This window comes from Ailuropoda melanoleuca, chromosome 7 (genome assembly GCF_002007445.2).
Source record: "Ailuropoda melanoleuca isolate Jingjing chromosome 7, ASM200744v2, whole genome shotgun sequence".
Taxonomy (NCBI): Eukaryota; Metazoa; Chordata; class Mammalia; order Carnivora; family Ursidae; genus Ailuropoda; species Ailuropoda melanoleuca.
This window is the reverse complement of record NC_048224.1, coordinates 40239986-40267406: the sequence shown is the minus strand read 5'-3', so window position 1 is coordinate 40267406 and position 27421 is coordinate 40239986. Positions and strand designations below refer to the sequence as shown.

The following is a 27421-nucleotide window of genomic DNA, read 5'->3' as shown; positions in this document are numbered from 1 at the left end:
ATATATATATATAAAATATATATATAATATATATATAAAATATATATATAATATATATATAGTACTATATGGAGTTGAGGCGTGCCATTCCTGAGGTGTGGGTTTTGAATTTACAAAGCTGGCTCCTTTCCAGGTGCGTCTCGGCACGGCTGCAGCAGCAGGAGACAAACTGTTCTGATGTCAGACTATTTCCCTGAACCGTGTGCCCCTGCAATTTAACTTTTTAATAACATTCCCCACCCCCACCCCTTTTCTGAAAACAAATACACCTTCCAATTACGAACAAACAAAGAGGAGCACAGTAACATCACGGTAACTCGGAGGCTGGAACATTTGCTCATCTCTCAAGTGGGAATAATAGTGGGACCCAAACCACGTGACTATTGTATGGAATCAGTGAGATACTGTAAAGAGCTTTGCACCCAACTTGCGTGTTGGCTATTATGAATCTTGTTTTTATCTTGTTTTATCCTGGGGAGAAAAAGGTAACAAATGGCAGAGGGCAAGACAACAGATGCATGTTTACCTTATGCTCCTCTGTCTGGACCCAGAGCCCTTAAGGACGCTCAGTGCTTCTTGAACTACGTGGCAAAGGACCACTATCTGTAGGCTTTCGCTCCCCAGTCCAAAAAGTCATAGACCTACTGTGCGTAACTAGAAGCAGTTTGCTCCACATGAGCTAGTCCGACAACACTCCTGCTGCACGTTCAATACCAAATTGCTGTAAAACTGCTGACTCTCAACGTCTACACCTTCCTTGTCATGGGTCGGGAACAGTTAGTGGATGACTTAGCAAAGCACACTTTTGAGAATAGGGATCTAGACTGTTCTTTCCCCTTTCTCCTCAATCCCATTTTACAGAGAGAGGAACTGCCCCTGAATGGCAAAGCTGAAAGTCAAAAACAAACAAACAAAAAACCAAAAGCAAAAAAACCTCAGGAAACAGCAGAAAACTCAACCCCAAGTACACGTTAGAAAGTTCCAGAAATAAGAACATCAAAGAGAACAGAGGACAGTAACAGCAAGAACGCAGCCCAGCTGGGGCTGACCACCTTAGCTGCATGGATCTAGGGACAAGGCTTCACTGGGCACCAGTGGGACAGTTACGGCTGCAGCCCCGAGCAGCCCAGCCCTCCCGGGGTGGCCTCCCTAACCTTGGGGCGGTCTTCCTTCCTCAGAGCCACAGCTTCCAGTTTGGCTTCGTACTCCGCTTGCACTTGGTCCCTCTTCTTCAGGACGCTCTGCGGGAGGAGAAAGGGGAAGCATGTCACACGAGTTCACAAAGGAGCCTCTCAGCCCCGGGCAGTTGCTTCTCTACCCCATCCCTCCCCAAGTCATGGCACACCCAGGCCCCGCCACCTGCTCCCTGGACAGTCTGGCTGCCGTGTGACACGTGACATGGACTCTGGAGGAAGTGGGTGGAAGACAGGTGGGACCATTCTCCGAGCTTTCTGGTGCAGTAACTCAGCCTGATGCTGAAGGTGACGGAAGCTCTGGGCGAGGACAAGTAGGGGTAACAGTGCCCATCCCAAGCCACACTGATGAGAGGACTTGGCTGTGCTGAAATGTGAGGCCTGGCAGGTGACAATGCAGGATGTTCTCTGAACCGCTCGTGGAAAAGTCTATGTCAGGAGAGTTCTCGACTCTGGTTCACTGAGTCGATCCCTGGTGGGCCAATTTGCTCACGGACCCATTAGCTGCTCAGCTGTACCCCCCACTCTAGCCCAGGCATCCAAAGAGCAAAGAGATACCGCCCCTACCTGAGCGGGTCCAGCCAGGGAAGAGGCGCAGACGTAGCACAAAGCTGCATCTGTGCACGAGGCCAGAATCCCTAGAACCACACGGTGAGCCTGCGAGGGGGAGTGGCAAATGCGCTCCAACAGAGCCAGCCTCGCCAGGGATAGGGTGAGGCAAGCCAGGTGCCCGGGACACACAACTGAAGGAGACAGTCACTCTCGGGCCCCTGTAAGTGCAAGGTCGGCACCTGAGTGTCTCCCTAAATCTGCGCCCTGGGTGCCTCCCTTGCCCCACCTGGTGCTGGCTCCGCCACTGAGACCCCGCTAGGTCGGACGGAAAAGAATGCAATCCATAGCCTAGAAAAGCATCTGTCTCATCCAAAGGTTTCTTTTTTCTTCTTTTAGTATAAGAAGCATGAGCGGCAAATCAAGAGTGATAAGAATTTTCTTTCCCACTCACTCAGAATCACAAAGTGCTGTCAAAGTTTCTAATCTCATTCTTTCCCCAGAGGCACCTTCCTGCAGAGTAGGGAGTCAGGCAGGAGGGAGCCATTCCTTGGCTAAGCAGTGGGCACTTTGTGTCCCTGATAATAAAAAGTGAGGCGCGGCTGAATAGTTGGGTGCGCTCTGGGGGAAACCTTCTAATGGAAGACGTCAACGTAGGGAACCTCAAGTCTTCCCCTGAAGTACATATTTCCTTTGAGAAGTGTTTTACCCCGTGAAGAACATGAGGAAAAAACTTGCGATAGAGTAGCTTTTCTTTGCTCAATGTCTTTCTCCTGGACACTCTGAAGGTCCCTCCCTGCGCTCACCAAGCTCGGAGTAGGAACGTCTGCAGCGCTGCTCAACAGAACTCTTTATTATAATGGAAACTTTCCATCATCTGCACTTAATACGGGAGCCATTAGCCCCACCTGCTGATTGAACTCTTGAAATTGTCTGGTGTGACTGAGGAACTGGATTTAAATTTTTGTTGAACTAACTGGAAGTTAAACTTCAATAGCTACCTATGGCTAGGGGCTGCCATATTGGACAGCACATAAAATAAATAAAGTAAAAACACATAAGTCAGGGGTCCTTTCTGGATTTCATGGAACCCAGAAAATATTCTAAATCTACTAGTCTGGTACTAGCAGGAGTAAAAATCATCATCTCTACCCAAACACGTGGAGACACAAATATGGTTCTCCAAGGCACAAGGGAATAGCAGGGAGGGGCTGACTGGAATCCTCATTCCTGCCACGGACTCTCATCATGGGACACCTCATCTCTTACTGGAAAAAGCACATACACAGAGTAGGAATGGGTTGGGCTGTTCCGGGGATACTCTGTCAGTGTGGCAAGAACCTCATAAACAAAGCTAGAAGTGCTCTCAAAGCAATGCATTGGAACCCAGTCAGGACAGTGTGGGGCTTCCTGTCCGTCGTTCTGCCCCGGGACTCTGCCGAGGGTGCCAAGGCCCCTGGAGGGCAGGGATGGCATGAGCTCCACACAGCTAGAACAGATAAGATGCATCTCCTCTCCCTATCCTACAGCAGGTGAGAGGGCCCCAAGATTCAGCCATACTCCCTCAGCTAGTAGCCTGGGCCCTCCCTGGCCCAGGGGAGAGGTCGGCCTCTGACTCCTCAGCCACCGTTACCCCCACGTCACCTAGAGTGGCCAGAATGCTGCCTTCTCATGCACATGGCTGGAGGGTTTGCACTACCATCCCCCACCTCGCTGGACAGCAGAAAGACTCACAAGGCGCCTGAAGAAGTGAAGGGATATTATCCCCATTTCACAGGCAAGAACACTGAAGTACAGCAGAGGGACCTGGTGGAGGCCACGCTGCTAATGGCATAGAGGTGACTCAGGCATTTCCTGCCACATTCCAGGACAGCGTGTCGCTTCCCAGCCTGAGTGCGAGCCCAACCACGCTACGGGTTGGGAAAAAGGTTTCTGAATCGAGCTAAACTAAACTACCATCCTTGTTAAAAGCATCGTTGCACACAGTTGGTGATGACCGGCAAGGACCAGCCTTGTACTCTGAACAACACAGGCTATGTTGACAAAACTGGTCAAACCGGCCTATGGTTGACGGGGCCTGAGCCTGAGACTGCCAAGGGACTCGGTCAGCAGCTACAGAGAGGTCCCTCCGTCCCTGAGTGATGACCAAAAGCTAGGCACCATCTGAGCTGCTCACAGAACTCTGTAGGGTCTCTGATGCCAGTGGAGAACGTAAATCAAAAGGTGAAGGGCGTGCAGATACTTTTTCCTGCTACTTTGCGCCCCCTGTCGCTTCCCCATTGAGCCTTCCTCACCCTGTTTCGGCCCTGCCTTTCCATGTCTTCACTCATGACCCAGGTGCTGGGGCTCCAGGAGAGAACAAAACACACAAAACGCGTGCCTTCATGGAGCTTACATTCCAGAAAGGAGGCAGACATCGCACAGTAAAATATACTAATATATGGGGATTAAGGTAGTGCTGAGTGGATGAGGAAAAAGAAAATGGGACAGGAAGATACAAAGGCCCAAGGGTTTGGGGGACGGCAGAATTGTCCATAAATTAGCCAGGAAGGGCTCGATGAGAGAGTGACTTATAATTAGACACAAAATACATTGTTCTCATATGCTGTGTTTGTTTGTTTGAATGTAGAACATTTCATGGTGATTTTGAAATGGCCCTAGTGATCTGGTACCTCACTACCCTTCCTTTCAAATGTAGAGAGGAAAAACGACTCCATTTCCTTGACAAACAAACTGCAAGGAAAAAGAGACAGGGAGGGATTTTTAAAAAAAATGCTTAAGAAACATATCGAGCACAGTATGGGTTTTATTTGGATCACAATTTCAAAAAACACCTACAAAAGCAGTGTCTGAGACAACTGGGGAAAGGGATGCTAACTAGATATCTGAGGAAATCTTTAAAAAATTTTAGGTGTGATAATAATGTGGTTCTTTTTTTAAAAGAACACTTGTATTTTAGAGATATGTACTAAATATTTTTGTACGAAGTGATCTGATGCCTGGGATTTGCTTTAAAATAACCCAGGGGGTGGGGGTTGGAGCAGGTGGGAGCAGAGCTGGAACAGGGCGGACCACAAGTGGGCCACAGCTGGAGCCGGCTGACAGGTATGCGGGGGACCGTGGTGCCTCCACACGGTTCCATTTTTCCATAATAAAGAAGTTAAACAATGGAACCATAATATCAGTCATCCAAACTGCTAATAACAAGCTAATAATAACCACTGAACTACAATGACAACAGTGTCTGGAAGTTAAATCACAGATACATTTTGTGGTTTGGCTTTCAATCTCTATACTGGCTTTTTTCCACAAAAATACCACAACTGTCAGCATCAACTGGAAGGCTCAACATCCCTTCTCCAGCCCCAGAGCTCATGCTCACATCTTCTACCAGTGAGACTGTGGGCTCACAAACTTATAGGATGAGGAAGAGGGAGCTCCCAAAACAGCTCCTAGTGCAAAAGGTCAGCAGTCACCAAAAAGCCACCTCGAGTCTGGAAGGTTTCTAAGCTTCAGATCTTTGTGTAAGAGGGACATTAGGGTGCAGGGTTGAGGAAGCAGATGAAAGCAACAGGAACAGCTCAGTCATGCGTAGAAGACTGTCGAAGAGAATGGTTCATCTTCCGATGTGCCAGGGGCTGATGACCCAAAAGACGCAAGTGGAGAATAATGAGTGTTTGGTAATAAAAATGCTCAGATGGGAATAAAAATCAAATACTAACATAGCGCTGTGGCTTGGTTTTGGGTGGCCATCTAGGACAATATTTTCCTGTAGACAGGAACATGAGTCTGAACTTGGTCCTGGTGACATAATTTCTGATTAAATGATGGAACTTAGGTTGCCCCTTTTGACATGCTCTTTTTATAAGTTCTGTCGAAAATGGACCACCTGTGAGTTAAATTTTCTAGGGCAATGTGGGTAATATTAAAGCCACACATTTCCCTCTAGTTCTAAAACATATTTGTTACAGAAAATTTGGAAAATAAAGAAAAACATACAAGAGGGGGAACATCTTATCTTCTAGGCACAACCAGTAACACTTATGTCTTTACTTCTAGTTTGTTCTCTTGAATAGACTTCTTTGATGTTTCGCATTTCCGTGTCTTCTCTTCCTGGCAGACTGTTATTTAGATGTTGGATATTGAGGTCTGGTCCTTTCATTTGCATACTTTTTTCTCTCAAATTCTCCATCTATCTTTTTGTTTTACTTTACATGTCATTTCCTTAACTTTTTCTTCTAACTCTTGCAATTTTTTTTTTCATTTCTATCATGATTTTGATTGCCATGATCTCTTTGTTCTCTAGGTACTAAAAAAAAGTCTTGTTTTATGGTTGTGCCATCTCTTTCTAAAGATATTAATGATTTTTTTCCTGGAAATTTTCTTCTCCCTCAATGATGTTTCACTGAATATACTTTTTTCCTTTGTTTTTACTTGATATTCACATTAGAATCATCTCTTAAATATTCAGTGACCTTGTCTGCCCACTCATCCACAAGGGGAACACTAAAAAACTGACTGAAAGCTCTCCGCACATTAAGGGCTTGCTGACAATTCTCTATAGGGACCCTGCTGGGTCTTTTCATTGAGGATCCTTCTCCCATGATCAGTATCTTCAAATCTCTTCTCTTGGCCTGTTTAGATTTTTACAGAAAAGGCTCTTCTAATCCTTGCAGGGAAGATATAAGGCTGAGAACCAAGCAGAGGAAGTGGACTAGGAGTCTCGGCATTTGGTAATCTTTTACTCAGCATCCTGATTTTAGGATTTTAGCCCCCAACCTCAACTGTGCCTGGGGTCCCTAGGTCCAGAGACCTTCTGTTTTACCTCCTCCAGAGAATATGCCTCCAGTTCTCCCAGAGGACAGAAGGGACAGTGGCCCCTGTGTGAGGAAGGAGGTCAGCACTGGAAGCTCTAACTTCTTCTTAAACAGATTCCTGACCAATCTTTCTCTTCAGCTCTCTCTCCTCCCATCCCAGAGGCACTGGGTGCTGCCAATTCTCCCCCTTTTTGAAGGATTCCACAGTGTAAACCAGGAGGTCTCCAAGTGCCCCCCCCCCAATTTCAAAGGCAGTTTCTTCAGTCACCTAAGTCCCTTACCACCTCTTGGTTTGCTCTCCAGTCCCTACTTTACTGCTACTGTTTCCTCTCCTGTTGCTCTTTATCTTTGCAGGCTTAGACTTCAAACAAACAAACAAACCACTCTAGTGTCATCCTGGTGCGGTTTCATGAAAAAGGAGTTTATATATTTAGTTTGCCATCACTGAGAATCTCAGATTGTTAATTTTTATATATCTGTCTTTTTAAAACATTTGAGATCACGTACATTTCTACATCCTGCTTCTTCATTCTTCCAAGAAAGTATGCCCTCAATCTATAATTACTTTTGTTCAGGAAAGAGGACCTTTTTTTCCCCCCTGACTCAATCTTCCAGAAAATCTTCCGTTTTGGGGGCGACTGGGTAGCTCCGTCAGTTAAGCATCTGCCTTCAGCTCAGGTCATGATCTCAGGGGTGCTGGGATCCAGGCCCATGTGGGGCTCCCTGCTCAGTGGGAAGCCTGCTTCTCCCTCTCCCTCTGCCCCTCCACCCCCCCCCGCTCGTGCTCACTCACTCTCTCTCTCTCAAATAAATATATAATCTTAGAAAGAAAGAAAGAAAGAAAGAAAGAAAGAAAGAAAGAAAGAAAGAAAGAAAAAATCTGTTTTTGTTTTCCAAGGCACTAGAAGTGGCCAACCTGAAGCCTAGTCACTCGACTCATTAGCTCCACCTTGTGGCTCACAGGGGAAAAGGAGGGGAGGCTGGAAAAAAACCCACAAAGAACCGACATTTGGAAAAAGCTATCTGGGAACATTGTTCAAAGTATCTCCAACTCAAAGACAAACTATGTCTTTAAAACCAAACCACGTCTCATANAGAAAGAAAGAAAGAAAGAAAGAAAGAAAGAAAGAAAGAAAGAAAGAAAAAGAAAAAATCTGTTTTTGTTTTCCAAGGCACTAGAAGGGGCCAACCTGAAGCCTAGTCACTCGACTCATTAGCTCCACCTTGTGGCTCACAGGGGAAAAGGAGGGGAGGCTGGAAAAAAACCCACAAAGAACCGACATTTGGAAAAAGCTATCTGGGAACATTGTTCAAAGTATCTCCAACTCAAAGACAAACTATGTCTTTAAAACCAAACCACGTCTCATACCTCCAACCGCAATCACCAATGACCTCCACACTATTAAATACAAGAGTCCCTGTGGATCATGCTCCTTTTAAAAACATTTCTCTGGTCTTCCTCTACTTTTTTTCTCCTACTGCACTACCAATCCTTCTGAGTCTCCTTTTCTATTTGTTCCTCCTCCTAGTTAGGTACTAGGCCACTAAATATTGTCATGCCTCAGAGCCAGGCCTACACTAGTCACCAGGATCTCATCTCACTAGATGGTCAACTCCCACCATCTATATGCAAACAACTCCCACATTTCTATTCCCACCTGAACTAAACTCATAACCAATTGCCATGACATCTCTACCTTAACGACTAATAGGCATTTTGTAACTCAGTGTGGCCAAAACAATGATTCCCAACTGCCCAATCTGTTCTGCCCCAAACTTCCCCATCCTAATGAATAGCAACCACTGTCCACCCAGTCACTGAAGCCAAAAACCCAGAAGTCATCACCAATCCCTCCTTTCCTGACTTCCCATTAATACAGCAGGAAGTCTGGTCAGCCCTTCATCCAAAATCTACCCCAGTCCACCATGGTAGCCCAAGCTCTACCACCGCAGTTCTCTGCCACGTGGCTCCCTGTGACGGTCTCTTCAATGTCTCCCTGCCTCCACTCTCAGTCCCTACAACCCATTCTCCACATTGTTGTAGCACTAGCNCCAACCACTGTCCACCCAGTCACTGAAGCCAAAAACCCAGAAGTCATCACCAATCCCTCCTTTCCTGACTTCCCATTAATACAGCAGGAAGTCTGGTCAGCCCTTCATCCAAAATCTACCCCAGTCCACCATGGTAGCCCAAGCTCTACCACCGCAGTTCTCTGCCACGTGGCTCCCTGTGACGGTCTCTTCAATGTCTCCCTGCCTCCACTCTCAGTCCCTACAACCCATTCTCCACATTGTTGTAGCACTAGCTGTCTTAAAGTAAAAACTGTATCCTGTCATTCCCCTGCATAAACCCGAATGCCTTCCCTTTTGTTCCTAAGGCTAAAACCCAGGACTCTTGCCAACCATGGCCTTGAAGATGCTACTACTATGTACATCCTGGCCCTTACCTATCTCTCTGACCTCATCTCTTCCCGCTTGCTCCCTTGCTCATTGGACTACAGTCACAGCAGCCTTTCTGATCTGCAAAGACACCAAGCTTATTTCTGCTTTAGAACATTTGCACTGGCGGTTCCTTCTGCCTAAAATGCTCAATCCTCTGATCCTTGCACAGATAACTCCTATATGTTATTCAAGTCTCCAACTGAAGCCACTTCCTCTGTGTGGCTTTTCCTTACCACCCTCTTCTGACTCAACCCACCCACAAATGACTGTTCTGCAAGACCTCTGAGTTAAGCATGTTCCTTGACTTGTAGGTAAACCATCTCTTAAAAATAACAAGATACGGGACATATAGCAGTAGTTATATACCAGTTAATGTTTCAAATGGACCACAATGTCAAATTCAATGAAATATTTGCTAACCACCTTCTATGAATAAGGCAGTATGGGAAATAAGATGGTCCTACTCTAACCTTCTTAAAGCTTCCCCTACTCGTGTACTGGTCACAATGATCCAGTCCTCAAAAGGCACGCCTGAAATCCATAAGGATTGGAAGACGTTCTCTCCCAGCCCATCACTACTGAATTATATTTTCCCCACACATAGTCCATAGGATGTGAAATCCCATATAAGGGCTCATGTGCACACGTCTTCGGGGTGTTTAATCTGAGTCCTGGGCCTGAGGGTAACTTTGGTATCTCTCCCTCTCCCACGCTGTTCACTATCTCTCAGCATCCTTGAAATACATGACCTCAACCATCTTTCTAGCACAAGCTGTCCCCATTGTTCACTGAACCTTGTCCATGTCTTCCACATGGCCTGATAACAACCCTACTTTTTCTGTGCTTTCTTTCTACCTCCAAAGGGAACAGAGTGTACCCAACCACAAGCGCATTCAAAGAGAGAAAATTTTAGATTCAGCCTTGAAAACCAGGAACTGATCTGGTTTGCTTTTTGGCCAAGAGTAAAGACACAGGTACAAGGTGACAGCTTATTAGAATTATGGCCATGGGACAGCAAAAAGATTTACCGAGGGGGTTCTATTTCTTCATCCATAAAATGAGCAAGATAGACAAGATGATCGAGATTAGGAGATGAAGTCAGTCAGGAGACCTTTTAAAACTCAGAGAGGAACCCCAACCTCAGCCCCATTAGGAGACGGCTTCGATGATCTCCAGCATTTTCCCCATGCAGGGCTCAGCTGACCCACAGCTACTTCACATTCCTAAGGCGCGGGTCTCTCGTTCCAAATGATGAGGAAGAATACTCGCTTCGGTCCACTCGAGGCCCTCATGATGGAGCAGACTGATAAAACGTCACCACACCAAAACCTCCCCACCAAAACAAAATGGGAAGGACTTGCTCCGTTCTCAAGACCACACAGTAGTTGATACTGAACATGTCACAGCCAGGCCTTCAGCAAGCTCTCTACACTCTATGTTTGGTTTTCATACTGAATAGCAAAGTCGATCCCACTTAAAAGTTATTTTGGAAATGGAACTATATGACTCTTGCAGAGGAATAAAATTCAGCTAAGAATTCTAAAAGAGCAGCAATATCATAAGACAAAGGCAGGGGAGCCACTTGAGACACCTAGCCCCCTCTCCCAGCGTCTTTAAACCTGGCCACGCAGACCCCGACCATCATTAGGAATGTGAAACAGCTGAACATCAGTCTAGCCTTGCAGGGAGAAAGTACTGGAGATATGGACCCACGCAGTCGTGGCTTTGGCATCAAGTCACCCCGTCTTACCCAGACCACTCTGCAGCGACATTTTCCCTTTAAAAAGAATGGGAGTGGGTCGACCTCATTTCTTTTGAACCAGGTTTAGCTGAGCTCACCAAAGGGGCAGAGCTAGGGTTTCAGAGACCGCCAGTCAACACTTCCTCTTTCCTATGCCCTTCCCAGAAAACACTGCATACACTCCCATTCTCCCAGCCCGATTAACCTGATTAATGTTTATTCAGGCTTAGTGAACAAGAAACTCAATACATATGCCTCACACGGGGGTGAAGAAAGAGAGCAAACAAACAAATGTTCCTTTGATGTAGACTTCAATTACTCACATAAGCTTATGCCACACTATATAATAATATTTTGATAAAGATACCAGATAAACCTTAGCTAAATGACAATTTCAAATCCTGCTTCAAGTACAAATATATATTAAGTACTAACATACCTGCCATGTGCAAGAACAAAGTAATTTGTATTGTAATATCCCAGGACTGTGTATGCATCAGATTTTCAGTCTGGCAAGGTTAAGGGAGCATTTTTGATGAAGACTGTTAGTCTATATAAGAGACAAATTCAAAGACACCCCAGGGATTGTATAATTGTATTTTTGTTCTCAAAAATAGATACTACTAATTTTATAAGTAAAGCAAAATATTCTGGCTCATTTTAAGCAAGTTACGATGCCTTTTTTTTGAGATGTAATTGACATACATTATATTAGTTTCAGGTATACAAAATAATGATTTGTATATATTATGAAATGATCACCACAATAAGACTAGTTAACGTCCATCACCACACATGGCTATAAATTTTTCTTTGGAAAACTTTAAGATCTACTCTCCTAGCAACTTTCAAATATACAATACAGTATTAAGTATAGTCACCATGCTGTGTATGACATCCCATGACCTATTTATTACTCATAACCGGAAGTTCATACCCTTTGGGTCCCCTCACCCATTCCACCCACCCCCAACCCCAGAATGCCTTTCTATACCTGCTTCGGCCACAGAATTAAATATCCCATGTGTAGGTCTCATTAAAAAAAAATAAAAATAAAAAAATAAACCCAATGTAATAGGGGGAAATGAGTGGGAAATTTGTGGAATCAGGAGCTGTGGTTTTCAGCCTCAGTTCCAGTAATTACCAACAAAATTGCCTCAGGCTAATGATGTCACATGTAAGTTTTATCCCTATCATCACCATGACTACCATCATTTCCACTTTACAGATAAGGAAATTCATAACATTTCCCAGCACATTGTGAGATCCAGACCCAATCCTGTCACTGAAAGTGTTTTATTATCAGCTTTATAGAGCACACAGGAGACAGTGATTCATTCTAGCAGGAACATTTTCCATTGTCCACAATTTAACATGTATCAAGAGCCTTAAAAGGTTCATATCCAGTGAAACAAAATGGAACATGGGCAATGGGTATATGGGAGTTTGTCATACTAGTCTCTTTGCTTCTATTGTATGCTTGAAATTTTCCATAAGGGCTTTTTTTTTTAAGTTTTTATAACTAGTTCATTCATTACTTTTTACTCCTTAAGGTGTAGAATATTTTCATATTGCCATGATTTTTCTGGTTTTCCATTTTTACAACCCAAAGCTGTCTGATGAGTTTCTTTCAAGAGATTCTTGTCAATCCTTAGCCTGAGCCTTCTTAAGGGGTGCCGTAGATCTGCCCCCAAAACAGATCAATAAATCAGAGGTCTCCTTTGGGAAATAAGAAGATGAGCTACTTGGGGTGTTCAACACAGAGCGACATAACTTTTTCTATTGGTAAAGAAGCCTGACTCTTTTCTCTAACTGGTGTCACATCGTAGGAGTCCCTGTAGCTGTGCTATCAAACAGGTCCAAGTACAGGCTGGGGTAATTTCTAGTGTGGGCATTAAAGCATCTGACCCTATCCTTATTCTGCATTTAGAATTTGAGGTTGGAAATCATTTGTCCTCACAGCTCCTGTCTTTTCTCACCCATTGCCGCTTGATCAAAGCCATTCTGATTCTTATTCCATTTGTACATCTCTTCCCTCTCCCTCTTTCCTTAAAAGCTTTTCAAATCTTATAACTTCCATTCTAAAATTTTACAGTGATATGCTGTGGGTTGGCTCTCTCTTCATTCCTTTTGCTGGGCAAGCAGTATGTCCTTTTAATCTGAAAACTCACATCCTTCAGCTCTGGAAGATTTTCTTGTATTATTTCTTTCATAAGTTCCTTCCATCAGTCTTTTCTGTTCTCTCAGGGACTCTTATCAGACAGATGCTGAACCTTTGAGAGTAATCCTCTATGTCTCTTATCATTCTTTCACATTTTCAGTACTTTTGCATTTTTGTTCTACTTTCCAACTACTTGGTTTCCTTACTTTACTTTCCAAGATTTCCTCAACCTCATCTTTCAACTTTACTCTTCCATTTCATCTCAGCAAATCAGATTTTAACTTCCAAGAGCTCTAATTATCCACATATTCTTTTTCCACAGCATCCTGGTCTTGTTTAGATGTTATACCTCCATGAACTCTCAGAGAACATTAAGAGTTTCTTCCACACTATTCTTCTTCATTTAATTCACATACTTGGTTCACCATATGTTCTATTTATATGCCTATGAGGTCAGTCCACATGTGTGATCCTGCCCACCCAGGAAGAAGGAAACCCATACCATGTGCAAACAGGCAACAATAAATTACCTTCTGAAAATGACTTAAATAAGGAACGTACTTAAGCGCACAGGAAGTGAGCCAGCTTACCTTCATAGAGTCAGAGTATAAAATATATTCCCTGAGCACAGGTAGAAAGTCTTCTGTCATGTCATCTGTCAGCTCTTCCAAGGCCGTCGAGCAGTTGCCAATGCAAGCTGACACACCCTCCAGGGGCTCAGCCAGCTCCCCCTCTAACGCACTCCACGTGGAGTACACAGGCCCATATTCTCTCAGCTCTACAAGGTACTCTAAAGGGAGAAGAGAAACTAAGACTTGGTGGGTAATTAAGACAATCACTGGTATTACTGACTCAGTAACAACTGTAGCCAAGAGCTCTCTATAGTGAGACGTTATTTACTTGGCCATTCACTCACCAAAGCATGCTCTCTTTTAAACACAACATTGTTTATAATTTTTAAAAATCTCTATAAACCCATATTATAGCTAACATCATAACATCACCTGACTTCACCCCGTAATGGGAATGCCATACTTCTGGATAATGGGGACCACGATGCCTTCTGGGGGAAGTGGTAGGAGTTACATCCACCACATATCTTCAAAAATAACCACTCACCTACTCATACAGGGAAGCAGGATTTTAACAACAGTAGGGGCAGAGTTTCACATAGGTTTAGGGGGATCTTTTTAAGGGAAAGAAAAATCAGTCGCAATGGAAAAATAATAGGATTTTAGGAAATATTATGATATGGATGTGGCCTTACATAGGCAGAATCACTCTCATTCACAGGTCACCCCAACACTTTGGTCCCATCAGAATTTATTCCACATGCTCCTTAGATGTGGATGGTACTGAAAGCTACCTCTAGCACCTGCAGGCCCCACAGAATACCATCAGTGGGTAGAGGAGAACGAAAGCACAGGGAACAAGGGCAAATGTTGATTTATTTCCCCTCGGAAGAAAATCTAGCGCATCATTTGTCACCAGGATTCTTTTTTTTTTTTTTTTTTAAGATTTTACTTCTTTATTTCTCAGAGAGAGAAAGAGAGGGAGAGAGAGAACACAAGCAGGGGAAGTGGCAGGAGGAGGGAGAAGCAGGCTTCCTGCAGAGCAAGGAGCCCAATGTGGGACTCGATCCCAGGACCCTGAGCTGAAGATAGATGCTTAAACGACTGAGCCACCCAGGCATCCCATCACCAGGATTCTTGCCATTACAATAAAATGTGGCCATTTTTTAGTAACCAGTGGATAGCAACTACTGGAGAATCCTTTTCGGTGTGTTTCATATCTTGTGCCAGAATGATCATTAACACTGTTCCGGTCTCTCTGGCCTACACGTGTGTAAGAAGACAAAAGGCCCTAATATTCTGGGATACAGAAAAGCAGGTGACCACAAGAGGGGTGGGGGGGAAGTGGTGGCGACAACCCGGAAGGTTCCAGAGAGATCTCATAACTCCCCAGGTCAGGAGGAATGGGTCTGAAATGAAGCAGGGGTGGGGCAGGCGAGTTAATTTCAAGTTGGAGACTCATTAGGAGCACAGCTTTGGCAAACACGGGTCTCCATGCGGTCCTCTGGAACAATCTTTCTGCCAGAAAAGGTACCGAAGTTTGCTTTTTAAACTATCATTCCTATGAATGAAGGGAAGCTGAGTCCATGTCTTCACTTTTAAAGCTGAAGTTAAGAGAGAGAGAAGTGGAAACGCCTCGGGGCTGAGAAGTGGCTGCTCGCCAGGGGGAAAGCAAACACAGGCTGAGGTGCAGGGCAAAGGAGGGGCACAAAATCATACTCTGCTCACAACGTCCCCCTCCCCTCCTTGTACTTATTTATTAGTTTCTGAGTGTGGCCTTGTCCTGTCAGGCCAGTCTTTCTGCAGTTTGATTCTGCTGGGCACACGTGAAAGCCATTTCCGCGCACACGCTCCGCGCACACGCTCCCTGGGCGTGATCAGTATCTGCACAAAGGGCTCACCTATTTCTTCTTTGATGATCCTCTGGGCTATTCGGTCAATGGTTCCCAGTTTGAGCGCAAACGTATCTAAGTAGTCGCCGATAGCTGCAAACTCAAGAGGTCGACTCCTCAGCTTGTAGCCCCCGGTGACGTGCTTGACGGACTCGCCCACTCGGGTCAGCAGCGCCATTCCTTGCTTCTTGTAGGCAGTCAGGTCCTAAGGATGACACATGAACAAACTCAAGGGCCTGCATCACTCCCACTGCCAGGACTCGGTGAACCAACTCCTTTAGGTGGTTCTTCTTGGAAGTGGAAGCCTGAAAACGAGGAGCTGAGTTAGAGGACTGACCACATATACAACAGTCCTCTCCCCTCGCCATCAGAATCTCCAAACGCGCACATCTGAGCCCTTTCACCAGAGCCAGACTCTTACCCTTCTAATCAGGTTCACTCACCTGAGCACGCTCTCCTTCAAATTCAACACTGTTTCTAACATGATGTTTTAAAGCCTCTGACAAAAAAAAAAAAAGAAAAAAAGAAAAAAAAAAGTCCCTTTCTCTCATACAAAATATCCTAAGTTATCTTTAGGAAGAAAATTCTAGAGCTGAAATTCATTCCATTCATTTATTTATATCCTAAGCAAAGACATATAAAGAAAGGAGGGAGAAGAGGGCAGGAAGCAGGAAACAGCGACAGAAAAAGCAGCACAAGAAAACCCAAGCCAAGGATAGATGCTGTAAACAACAGAACCCTTTATCCTGAAGGTCTTGGTCAGGGCACACGCGGGAAATACGCTGAGCTACGTGATCCACTGTATCTGAAGTTAAGACGCGTATTAGTCGGCCAGGTCAAATAACCTTCCTCCTGGCCCTCAACTCTAGGAGGAATCCCAGCATCTTCTGGTTGTTCTATATCACCTCCTTTAATGGCGCCTTTGAAAATGGTATTACAGAAGATCGGGTGTCTGCTGCTTATATCCACCCTCAATACAGACAGAATAATTATTCCGGGTCCAAGTAGGGCATGCCTACAGAGAGATAAGGGAACAAGGCACAAGGCCATTGCTTTCTGGTCACCTTGTCTGGTTTAGGGATGGAGCAGAGAACAGGGAATCACACTTAACACAGATGTCTGGCAGCCCCCTCCCATTTCATGGCCACAGTCATAGGCCCTGGTCCCCACAAGTGTCTGAAGGGTAGACTGCTCCTGATTTCACTTCCTTCCTTTTTGAGCAGCCAAGGCCTTCACTTTGGCTCTTGATTCCACTCTTTCCCAGTTATACCTTGCTGACAAGCAAGGTCCCTGCCCACCAACCATTCCCTCGCCTGCCGGTACCTTCAACTTCTAACCCTTCAGGGCATAACAGACACCCCGGGCTTGCCCACCTTCAAAACAGTAGCAATTTCCTCTAGCTCCCCTCCTCCATTTCTCTTATTCCTTTCAAAGTCAGGCTACCTGAGAGAATGTTCTAAAGATTCCATTTCCCCTTCTAGCCTCATGTACCCTAGACAAGAAAACATCCCTGTAGACACCTGGCCTTAGCAAGGTGGTAATGGAAGCCTTGCCATTGTTGGCATTGCTTCCACGGACAGTATTTTTTGGGGCAGGGCTTGATCCAAATGGGCTCGTTGGACTGCAAAAGCTCTATTCTAAGTAGAGGCTTAGAAGGGAATCCCCAGTTAACCAAGTCAATGTACAGAACGGGGTTATTTAGTACTGCCTCTCTGACTGCTGTTCCCATTCTACCAAAGACGAAAATACCGATCTGAATGCAGGTGATACTGAGTGTCCCCCCACCTCTCTCAGCATGACTGGCTTCTTCTCAAAGACACTTCTGGTTTGTGATAAGATCAGGTTATCAAGGGAGAGAAGAATGCTTCTTCCTTCACTGTGGCAGAACATGTCAAGGCCTCACTAAAGAACAAGACCAAGTTATTCAAGGGGTGTTAGAAGATGGGGAACACGGGGAGGGGGAAATGGGGAGCTCCTGTAGTACACATAGCACAGTACAGTAGCATGTTTCAGTTTCACGGAATGAGAAAGTTCTGGAGATTATAGTTGTAAATATACTTAATGCTACTGAAATGAACACCTTAAAGTGGTTAGGATGGTAAACTGTGTATTTTACCACAACCTAAAGAAAAAAAAAAAAGAACAAGATGGGATTATTTAGTACATTCAATTCAGCAAGTAAAACTGAACTAGGCTAGAATTTGTTCAGTGTTAGAGCCAATACCCCAGTGCTTACTCACGGGAAGTTGGACTGTGGTTAAGACGCTGAAGGACTTTTTTTTTTTAATCATTTATCTGGCCCAAATACCCCCCCCCACACACACACAAATCTTTCCTCTTTAATCTCCACATAGATTCCTAATGACCAAGGGTCTGCGTTCTCTTTCTCTCCCTGTGTCTCTCTGCTCAGTAAGGAGGACCAAGACTGGGGCCTCCCAGGTCAACAACCTGAATCGTGCGTGAGGCAGTGAGTTGCCCTGCTGGAGAATCGGATGGATTTCATTCTGCGTAAGAACTGTATCTGAGGATCTGTTACCAGGAAATACTTATTTTGAAACAGAACAGGAGTTTGATGTGGGGGGGAATGGGCCTCTAGGAGAAAAGAGAAGATGAATTGGAAGTTCATCACTGGGACTAAAAAAATCCCAATGGTGGTTTAAAAAAAAAAAATACATTAAAGGACTTTGCCACGTGGTTTCCAGCGTCTGGAGAACGGCACCCTCTCTAAAATCTTTACCGTCAACTGATTTATCTGCAAATATTTCTCAATTTTGCCATTTTGAAAAAGAAAACTGGGAAGTCCCTGAGTGTCAACACCCTTGCCAACATGGAACAAACCACCTATGGCCCAAGGATGGGAATGTGATTCACGAAGGTAAACAGATGTGGCTACAAGGAGCTGGCATGAGAGTCTGGGCCTGAGATCCCATTTCTGCAGACATTTAGGGCACAGTGCCTCAGACTTCCTGCCAGTTCTGCCAAAGGGAAGTGCACACAGAAGCCAGTGAATAACCAACCTGGGAGTGAACACACAGAATCTGGCAACTGTGTGGGACCCAAATGTTTCTCTGGCAAATGCTTTGAAAATGCTCGCCTAACAGGAACATGGCTGTGGGCAAGTAACGCTGAACTCGTCTTGGTCAGGCAGTCTGATACGGCAGGGAAGTGTGGCCTCCGGAGCCATATACAGACCCAATCTCAAATCCTAGTGATGCCACTTGAACACGTGCCGACTCCTTGAACTTCAGTTCCCTCATCTGTAAAATGAGGTTACCAGTCACCTCTCACAGGGTTCCTGGGAAGAACATCATTACCAAACAGTCACTAGATGTTCTTTCGCTCTGTTCTTTCTGCCTGCTGTTGGTCAGAGTGGTCTCGCCTAGTAATATGCCAAGAAGTGTTTAAGGAAACGCTTATCCCTCCTTTCGGCCAGTGCAAAGGGGTGTTTCTCCTGAATTCTAACATGGAAACCATGCTGATGCAAATGGATGCCAAAAAACAAAATAAAAAAAACAAAAAAACCCAGGAATCTGATGACATCCACTACTGTGGGCCATTCACGAAACTGCTCTGTGAGAGATCAAAGCAGCTTTTGAGAAAGAGCCCGAAAGATGCTAATTTGGGGGAGGAATATGAAAAATTCTGTTCTTACCTTAGCAGTAAGGAAAACATTGAAGTGTTCATTGAAAGACAACACAGGATGATCTGTAATTCTTTTCAGGAATTTATCCAAAGCTTTTCTTCTGGTCTCCACAAACTCTTCTGAAAAACGATCCACAACGCCTTTCACCACAAACTTCTCAGGAAGTGGCTATAAAGACAGGAAGAAAAAATATTCAAAGTAATTGATAAGACAGTGAAAAGAAAAACCACAGGCTAGCAAATAATTCTGTCCAAGAACATATTCCTTATTCGGTTGGGTCCTTATGTCGTCATCAATATAAACCTTTCTGAAACATACAGATGCAGTAAATCACAGCTACCCGTCTCAGTTTCATAATGCAAGAAGTAAAATGCTAGAGACTAGTCCCTGGAATACAGGAAACAGTCCATATTTACCCAGTAAATCCAATATTGCTCCCTTTGGCAGCACATACACTAAAACTGGAATAAGACAGGGATTAGCATGACCCCCGCACAAGGATGACAGTAAATGCAATAGCCTGGCTATCTGTACGTTGCTTCATGCACAGGTGGGATAATGAGAAAGTCAGGGCCAGAAAGACAGTCTAAGGAAAGAAGGCAGACAAGATCACCCACACAAAAATTTATTTAAATAGATTCCATTCTACTCCCAGTTCAAGGGGTAAAAGAACTTGGTGAATGGAGAAATAAGTATATTGGGCAAACCCATGTATCTAAAAAATACCTTTTCCAAGCCAATCTTTTATGTAGGTTTACACTCAAAAGTTCTTAAAAATGTAATTTCCTTTGTTCCTCTCACTCAAACAAATGTCTGTGTAATATTTGCTTCGAGCCAATATTGCGGGCAATTTAAAACTACCTGGTCACTAAGGGATCCTTGAGCTTTGACCTATTTCCGTAGTAGCTTGATTAAATGCTTGATTAAAAGGCCTTCCTCATTACTACCACCAGAGAGAGAGAGAGAGAGAACCTGCTAGTACACAATTTGAAAATGTTTGGGTTATGAAATATTAAAAGAACATTTACATTAAAAATTGGGCAAACAATTGGTAGATATTTTTCCAAAGAAGACCCACAAATGGCCAACAAGCACGTGAAAAGACGTTCAACGTCATTAGTCACTAGGGAAATACAAACCCAAACCACAGTGAGATATAACTTCACACCCATGATGGTCATAATAAGGGAGTAAAGAAAGAAACAAAAGCAAAACAAAGAACAGAGCAAGTATTGGGGAGGATGGAGCAAGATTTAAGTCCACAACCTCCTTCAGCCCCATACTCTGGCAATAAAGAGGTCTACTTCTTTTATTTTTTTTTTAAAGATTGTTATTTATTTATTTGAGAGAGAAAGAAAGAGAGCATAGGAGCAGGGGCAGAGGGAGACGGAGAAGCAGACCCCCTGCTCAGTAGGGAGCCCGAGGCGGGACTCGATCCCAGGACCCTGGGATCATGACCTGAGCTGAAGGGAGATGCTCTGACTGAGCCACCCAGGCGCCCCGGTTTATTTCCTTTAAATTATAAACCTTCAGGGGCACCTGGGTGGCACAGCGGTTAGGCGTCTGCCTTCGGCTCAGGGCGTGATCCCGGTGTTATGGGATCGAGCCCCACATCAGGCTCTTCTGCTATGAGCCTGCTTCTTCCTCTCCCACTCCCCCTGCTTGTGTTCCCTCTCTCGCTGTCTGTCTCTGTCTCTGTTGAATAAATAAATAAAATCTTTAAAAAAAAAAAATTATAAACCTTCAAGTGCACGCACGCACACATGAAAACAGACACAAGGGCCGCACCAACCCGAAGAAGTGGAATCCTAAGGTATATGGAGTGGAGAAATCAAGAAGCAATCCCAACTTAGAACCCTTTCAAAGACTCGGAGACTGAGCCCTGGAATGAAGCACTTGGAAGAGCTTTGGAAAGTCAGGATGTTTTCCATCTCCAGAAGAGAGACCGTGGCTCCACGACTCCAGGGTTCGTCTTCCCCTTCTGCCGAGCTGACTTCGGTCAAATCCTACAATCTCCTGGCACCTCAGTTTCTTCTTCGTTTGTGAAAAATAGCTAACAACAGGGTCAGCCTCTCAGGGTTGTTACGAGGATTAAATAAGCTGCCAGGCTGAATGTGCTTCACACAATTCCTGCCCCCGAGGAAGCCCCAGCAAAAGTTTGGGGGGCTCTGTGTGGTAGGAGGGGCAGAGATCCGGGAACTACTCAACTTCAGGGGCAGCCACGTTCAGGTACGTCTTGAAATGGTGGCAGTGTGCAGAGAGGAGGCTAAACTGACGGGTTTCTTTTTACCAGATGGGGAGTTCTAGAGGGCACAGTGGAAAGGTTTGGAAATGAAGAAAGAGAGGGGAGTAGAGTCAGGAATGAAATTACAGGGCCATGCAGAGATAACACGTCCAACTTAGACACCCGGGGGGAGCTTACGCCTGGGGAGAACATTAGAAACGGGGTACCGGGTCAGATGCCTAGGGCCCTCCAGCCCATTGTTCCGGCCCAGTCGAAAGCACCAGGGAATCTGTCTTAATACAGTTTGGTTGCTCTTTAGGATAACTTCTTTATTCTGATCAGTTCTTCTCCCATTCCCTTAGGCAGCCATTTTCCCTAAACCCTCCACTCAACCCCCCAACCTTTCATGCTAAGCAGACTACCATCTCTCTGACACAGGAACCAGGTGTACAGGCATCGCATAAACATTCCCTAACCATTTTGCTTCCTCCACAGAAACCCATCTCCCCTCCCTTTCTCAGGTCCCGTGGACAACATACCCCACCCCCAACACAACACAAAGCTAACTCTTCTGTGTCTTTGACCCATTAGTTCACTATCCTGTACATGCTGTCATCAATTAATTATACTTTCTTTTCCTTGTATCTTCAACATTTCCTCCTCTCCTGGCTCTGTTCCTGAGTCTACAAAAATATAGTTGGCTCTCTTTCTACCCAAAAATAATAAACCCAACTATTCCTTGACCTTACATCTTCTTCTCCACTCTCCTTCAGGGCTCATTCAACCTTTCTGAAAGAATCATTTATCTTCACTTCCACTCCGTCCATTGATGTCTCAACCCCCAATCTTCCTCCATCCCAAAACAAAGTTGTCTTTGGTTCTGCCTTTAAATGCTGCATTTCTTTGCCTTATCCCTACCCAATGCAGACCATTCTTCTAAAGATGATTGATGGCTTTTTTTTTTTTTAAGATTTTATTTATTCAGGGGCTCCTGGGTGGCTCAGTGGGTTAAGTGTCTGCCTTCGGCTCAGGTCTTGATCCCAGGGTCCTGGGATCCAGCCCCGCATCGGGCTCCCTGCTCGGCTGGGAGTCTGCTTCTCCCTCTCCCTCTGCCACTCCCCCTGCTTCTGCTCTCTCAGTCTCTCTCTGTCAAATAAATAAATAAAACTTGAAAAAATAAAGATTTTATTTATTCATTTGAGAGAGAGAGAGAGTAAGGGAGGCAGGCAGAGGAAGAAAGAGAAGCAGACTCCCCACCAAGCAGAAAGCCCATCGTGGGGCTTGATTCCAGGACCCTGAGATCATGACCCGAGCCGAAGGCAGACGCTTAACCGACTGAGCCACCCAGGCGTCCAGCTTTCTAATGACCAAATCCAGTGGATATTTTCCTGCTTTTATTTCCTGAGTCTTGGTGAGCACACTCCGGTTTGCTTGTGCTGAATAGGACTTGGGAGGAAAGCTTAATGAGCAAATAAGTGGCTAGGTGTGCCTCATTTAACATAACAGATAATCTCCTGAAATAGTTACTCATTCTTCAGGTTTAGTACGTTGAACTTTATGTTTAGTGAATCAGGGAAGCTTGCTATTTAAAGGAACCCTGGAGTGAATCCTTCTGCAAACAGAATTTCCTTCTAAGCACTATTATTCCCAAATGTACATGGCTTTGGAAATTTGTTTCTTCCTATTTTGAGCCTTAAAGGGGACACGCCTACTCTCCACGTGACCTCCATAATTACCTTGTGGTTTCTTTATGCATAGGAATCTGGGTTGCTGATGAAATCAAGTGCCTCTTTGGACTGTAACTGAGCTGTTGCAAGTGAGGAGCTCAGTACAGCTCCAAGCACATGGTAGATGTCACACACACCCCAGCTATTTTTATGACCTTGTAAACACCGAGAACAGAAGGCAGAAGGGGAGTGGACCAGAGGGTGGAACTGCCATACATCTTTGAGGCCAAAATGTTTTTTAAAAACCCTCTGGGATACATACCATTTCACACCCACTAGGATGGCTATAAAAGAAAAAAAAAAAAAGGAAGCAAGTACATGGAGAAATTGGAACCCTCATACATGGTTGGTGAGAATGTAAAATGGTGCAGTCTCTGTGGAAAACAGCTTGGCGGCTCCTCAAAAAATTAAGTGTAAGATTAGCATAGGATCCAGAATTCCATTCCTTGGTACGCAGCCCAAATAACTGAAAGCAAGTGTTCAAACAAAAACCCGTACAATCCATGTGTAAGTAGCATTATTTATAATAGTTGGGTTGAGGAAAAGGGGAATGAGAAGTGACTGCTTAATGGGTATGGGATTCCTCTGGGGGGGGTTGAAAATATTCTGGAATTACATAGTGGCGGGGACTGTAAAACACCGTGAATGCACCAAAAGCCACAGAGTTGCACACTTCTTAAAATGGCGAGTTTTATGTTATTAGAATTTTACCTCAATTTTTTTTTTTAAAAGCTGTGGTGATGGAAGCAAATGTCAGAGAGGAGAGAAGATGCTGTGCTGCTGGCTTTGAAGATGGAGGAAGGGGCCATGGGCCAAGGGTTGCGGGAGCCTCTAGAAGCTGGAAAAGTCAAGGAACCCGCTCCCCCCTGGAGCCTCTATGAAGAATGCAGCCCTGCCACCTGGATATTAATCCACTGAGACCAGTTCTGGACTTTTGACCTCCAGAACTACAAGGTGATAAACTTCTGTCGTTTAAATCACTTTATATATATATAAAAAAAAGTCTTACTTGGTATGGAGGTGAGGAAGTGGATAGGATAGAGATAAAACAAGACGGGCCATGGGGATAAACGTTGAAACTCGGCGGTGAGTATATGAGGGGGTTCACTGCACTGAATCACTCTACTTTGTACATCTGACATTTTCCATAATGGAAACATTTTTTTAAGGCATGTATACGTATATGCATGTATATGTTGGAACCTACAGAAAATCCTATTTGCAGGGCACCGGAGTGGCTCAGTCAGTTAGGCGTCTGCCTTTGGCTCAGGTCGTGATCCTAGATTCCCGGGATGGAGCCCCGCGTCGGGCTCCTCAGCAGAGACTCTGCTTCTCCCTCTCCCTCTGCCCCCTACCCACTTGTGTTCTCTCTCTTGTTCACTCACTCTCAAATAAATGAATAAAATCTTTAAAAATTTTATTTAAAAAAAACTCTATTTGTAAAGCATTACAGTAACCTATTAAATATGTCAAGGTTTAACCTTATAAAATACTTCTGTTTTTGTAAAGTTGATACTTCGGTAAAGAACTTTCATATGTATTGTATTTCATAATAGTTTATAAGAAAGATCTTACAATCTGTGAAACAAAAGCATACTTCCTGTAGATTGTCATGGAGAGCTACTATTTTGGAGTGTGAAATCTGCACAAAGATTTCAGTTGCTCAATTTTGAAATGATCCAACTTCCTCTTGTCAGCATTTAAATTGCTTCTTCAACAAATATTAATTTGCAATTAATTGCAAACTGCAATTAAACAAATATTCAGCAACACACCCACTACATGACAGAAAGCTATTTTTCCTAACCTTATCAAACAAACAGAAAACATTGCTCCTAAGAAAAAAATAACAAATAAAAGAGCATTAAGATTAAAAACCTTCCCTCCATAAAAACAGCCGTCAAGCCCGGTTTAATTCAAAGTACTTGAAGAGTCAACAAATGTTCAACTACTTATTAACTCACCTACTGGGTAAGCTAAAAGCACGCATATGCTTTTCTCAACAGTACAAAAAAAGGAGGAACCAACTAGAAATGAAGTTAAGAGTTTTTACTGATTATTTCCTATTAAGAAAAACAGCTGTTGCATTACAAATTTCTTGTTAATTCCAAATGAGTTTACCACTACCCAAAACAAACTGGGTATGATAAATACAAATGCATCCTTCCAACAAAGCTTCCTTCACAAAAATTGAGGCAAACGGTAAATTTCCAAGTGCAATTAAACACTGAAGAGTTTAATAAATGTATCTGATTCATTTCCAAATTCTACCTGTGCCCATCAAATCACGAAACGTATCTATCGTTGTAACAAGGTGTGGCCCCAGCAAAAGAAGTAGTGTTAAAACCAAACTCTGGGCCAAAAAATAAATGAAAAAACCAAAACAAAACAAAAATCACCTCATAATGAAGAGGTCCTTGTGGCTCCCACTATTTGATGACGAAGTGAGTTGTCATTATGAGATGACAACTACACACGTCCAGCACACCTCTAGCTGTAAGACGGCACTTTAAGAACAAATGAGCATTTCTGCTTTTCAAATTACAGAGCAATGAAACAATATAAAAAAAAAATGCTGCAGCACACAGAAAATATCAAACAGGCCAGAATCTGCTAAAGGTATAAAGCAGAAAAGACTGAACTGAGGGAAAAGTCAAGCAATATTGACCATCTTGTGATTCTATTCGGGCAAAGGAAAGGTTGGCCAAGGAAGTAAGGGGCTGGGTTTCCCCAGCACGGCCCCAGAAGCTGCCAAGTGCAAAGCCACAGGGGCTGGAAACAGGCCTCAGGATGGCCAATGCAGAGAGGAAAATGAAAGAATGTGGGTCCCTTCCCGGAACCACAGTCTGGCTGGCTCTTCACCTGCGACTTCACATGGTTCCAATGAAGCCCAGGTGAAAGGGTCACGTCATCTCCACACTCCTAACACGAGCAGCAGAAGCTGAAATCCTCACACATTTTTAACCATAGCTGACTTGAGTTGGCAAAAAACAAACAAAACAAAACGGGAACTCATTCTCCCAAATTTTCCAACTAATTCAAAAGACTCTAAAGTTCATCCTGAAAAATAAAACGTGCCAACTGCTAGAAAAGCTCTGGAAATAAAATATATTGGCAGGTGGAGACGGAGATGGGGACCTGTACAACCAGATGTTGAAATGTTCTGTGAAGTTACAGTCATTTGAACCATGTAGAAGGGGCAGCAGATTAGAAAGACCAATGAACCAAAGTTCAGGAGCAGTCCAGGGACGCACAAGTCTAATGCAGGATTCGGTCTGATGCAGAAAAGATGGTAAAGATGATTGATTACTCATAAGTGGTTCTGGAACAACTCTCCACCTGAAAAAAGTATAGTCCTCCCATCTCACATCAGAACAAATGCCTGATTTAAATACAAAAGATGAAACAACAATTGTTGGAGAGGATGTGGAGAAAGGGGATCCCTCCTACATTGTTGGTGGGAATGCAAGTTGGTACAGCCCACTCTGGAAAACAGTGTGGAGGTCCCTTAAAAAGTTAAAAATTGAACTACCCTATGACCCAGCCATTGCACTACTGGGTGTTTACCCCAAAGATACAGACGTAGTAAAGAGAAGGGCCATATGCACCCCAATGTTCATAGCTGCATTGTCCACAATAGCCAAATCATGGAAGGAGCCGAGATGCCCTTCAACAGATGACTGGATTAAGAAGCTGTGGTCCATATATACAATGGAATATTACTCAGCTATCAGAAAGAACGAATTCTCAACATTTGCTGCAACATGGACGGCACTGGAGGAGATAATGCTAAGTGAAATAAGTCAAGCAGAGAAAGACAATTATCATATGATTTCTCTCATCTATGGAACATAAGAACTAGGATGATCGGTAGGGGAAGAAAGGGATAAAGAAAAGGGGGGTAATCAGAAGGGGGAATGAAACATGAGAGACTATGGACTATGAGAAACAAACTGAAGACTTCAGAGGGGAGGGGGGTGGGGGAATGGGATAGACTGGTGATGGGTAGTAAGGAGGGCACGTATTGCATGGTGCACTGGGTGTTATACGCAACTAATGAAGCATCGAACTTTACATCGGAATCCGGGGATGTACTGTATGGTGATTAACATAATATAATTAAAAAAATCATTAAAAAAATAAATAAATATAAAAGATAAAGGTCAACTTCCTTTGCAGATATGTTGTTTTTACAAAACAAAACAGAGAAAATGAAGAGGTAAGTCATAAAAGAAATGCCGATGTCCAATAAGTTCAGGGGAAGACATTCAGCCTCACTGGTTAAAGAAAGGAAAACTTACTGTTCAAAAATGAAGTCAAAATGGATGAAAGGCTGAAATGTGTGGGCTAAAACTGTATTAAAATTTTAGAAGAGGGGCGCCTGGCTGGTTCAGTTGGTGGAGCGAGCGAGTCTTAATCTCGGGGTCGTGAGTTCAAGCCCCATGTTGGGTGTAGAGATT

General features: G+C 44.1%; 1 protein-coding gene and 1 non-coding gene across 4 annotated transcripts in view; one reads left to right on the top strand and one right to left on the bottom strand.

Annotated features, from left to right (window-relative positions):
- Nucleotides 1-27421, bottom strand: part of SNX30 (sorting nexin family member 30) — a 106071-nt gene that overhangs the window by 18437 nt on the left and 60213 nt on the right. For 2 of the 3 annotated variants that reach the window (XM_034664303.1, XM_034664305.1), the window contains exons 4-7: nucleotides 19020-19178; nucleotides 15377-15572; nucleotides 13494-13711; nucleotides 1155-1241 (exon numbers count right to left, since the gene is read on the bottom strand). In XM_034664303.1, the coding sequence (XP_034520194.1) occupies nucleotides 1155-1241; nucleotides 13494-13711; nucleotides 15377-15572; nucleotides 19020-19178 (660 nt within the window). The remainder of the gene's footprint in view (nucleotides 1-1154; nucleotides 1242-13493; nucleotides 13712-15376; nucleotides 15573-19019; nucleotides 19179-27421) is intronic. The other variant, XM_034664304.1, reaches the window with a different exon arrangement.
- On the top strand, nucleotides 19442-19544 carry LOC117803181. Its single transcript, XR_004626875.1, has one exon. It is a non-coding gene; the product is annotated as a U6 spliceosomal RNA (small nuclear RNA).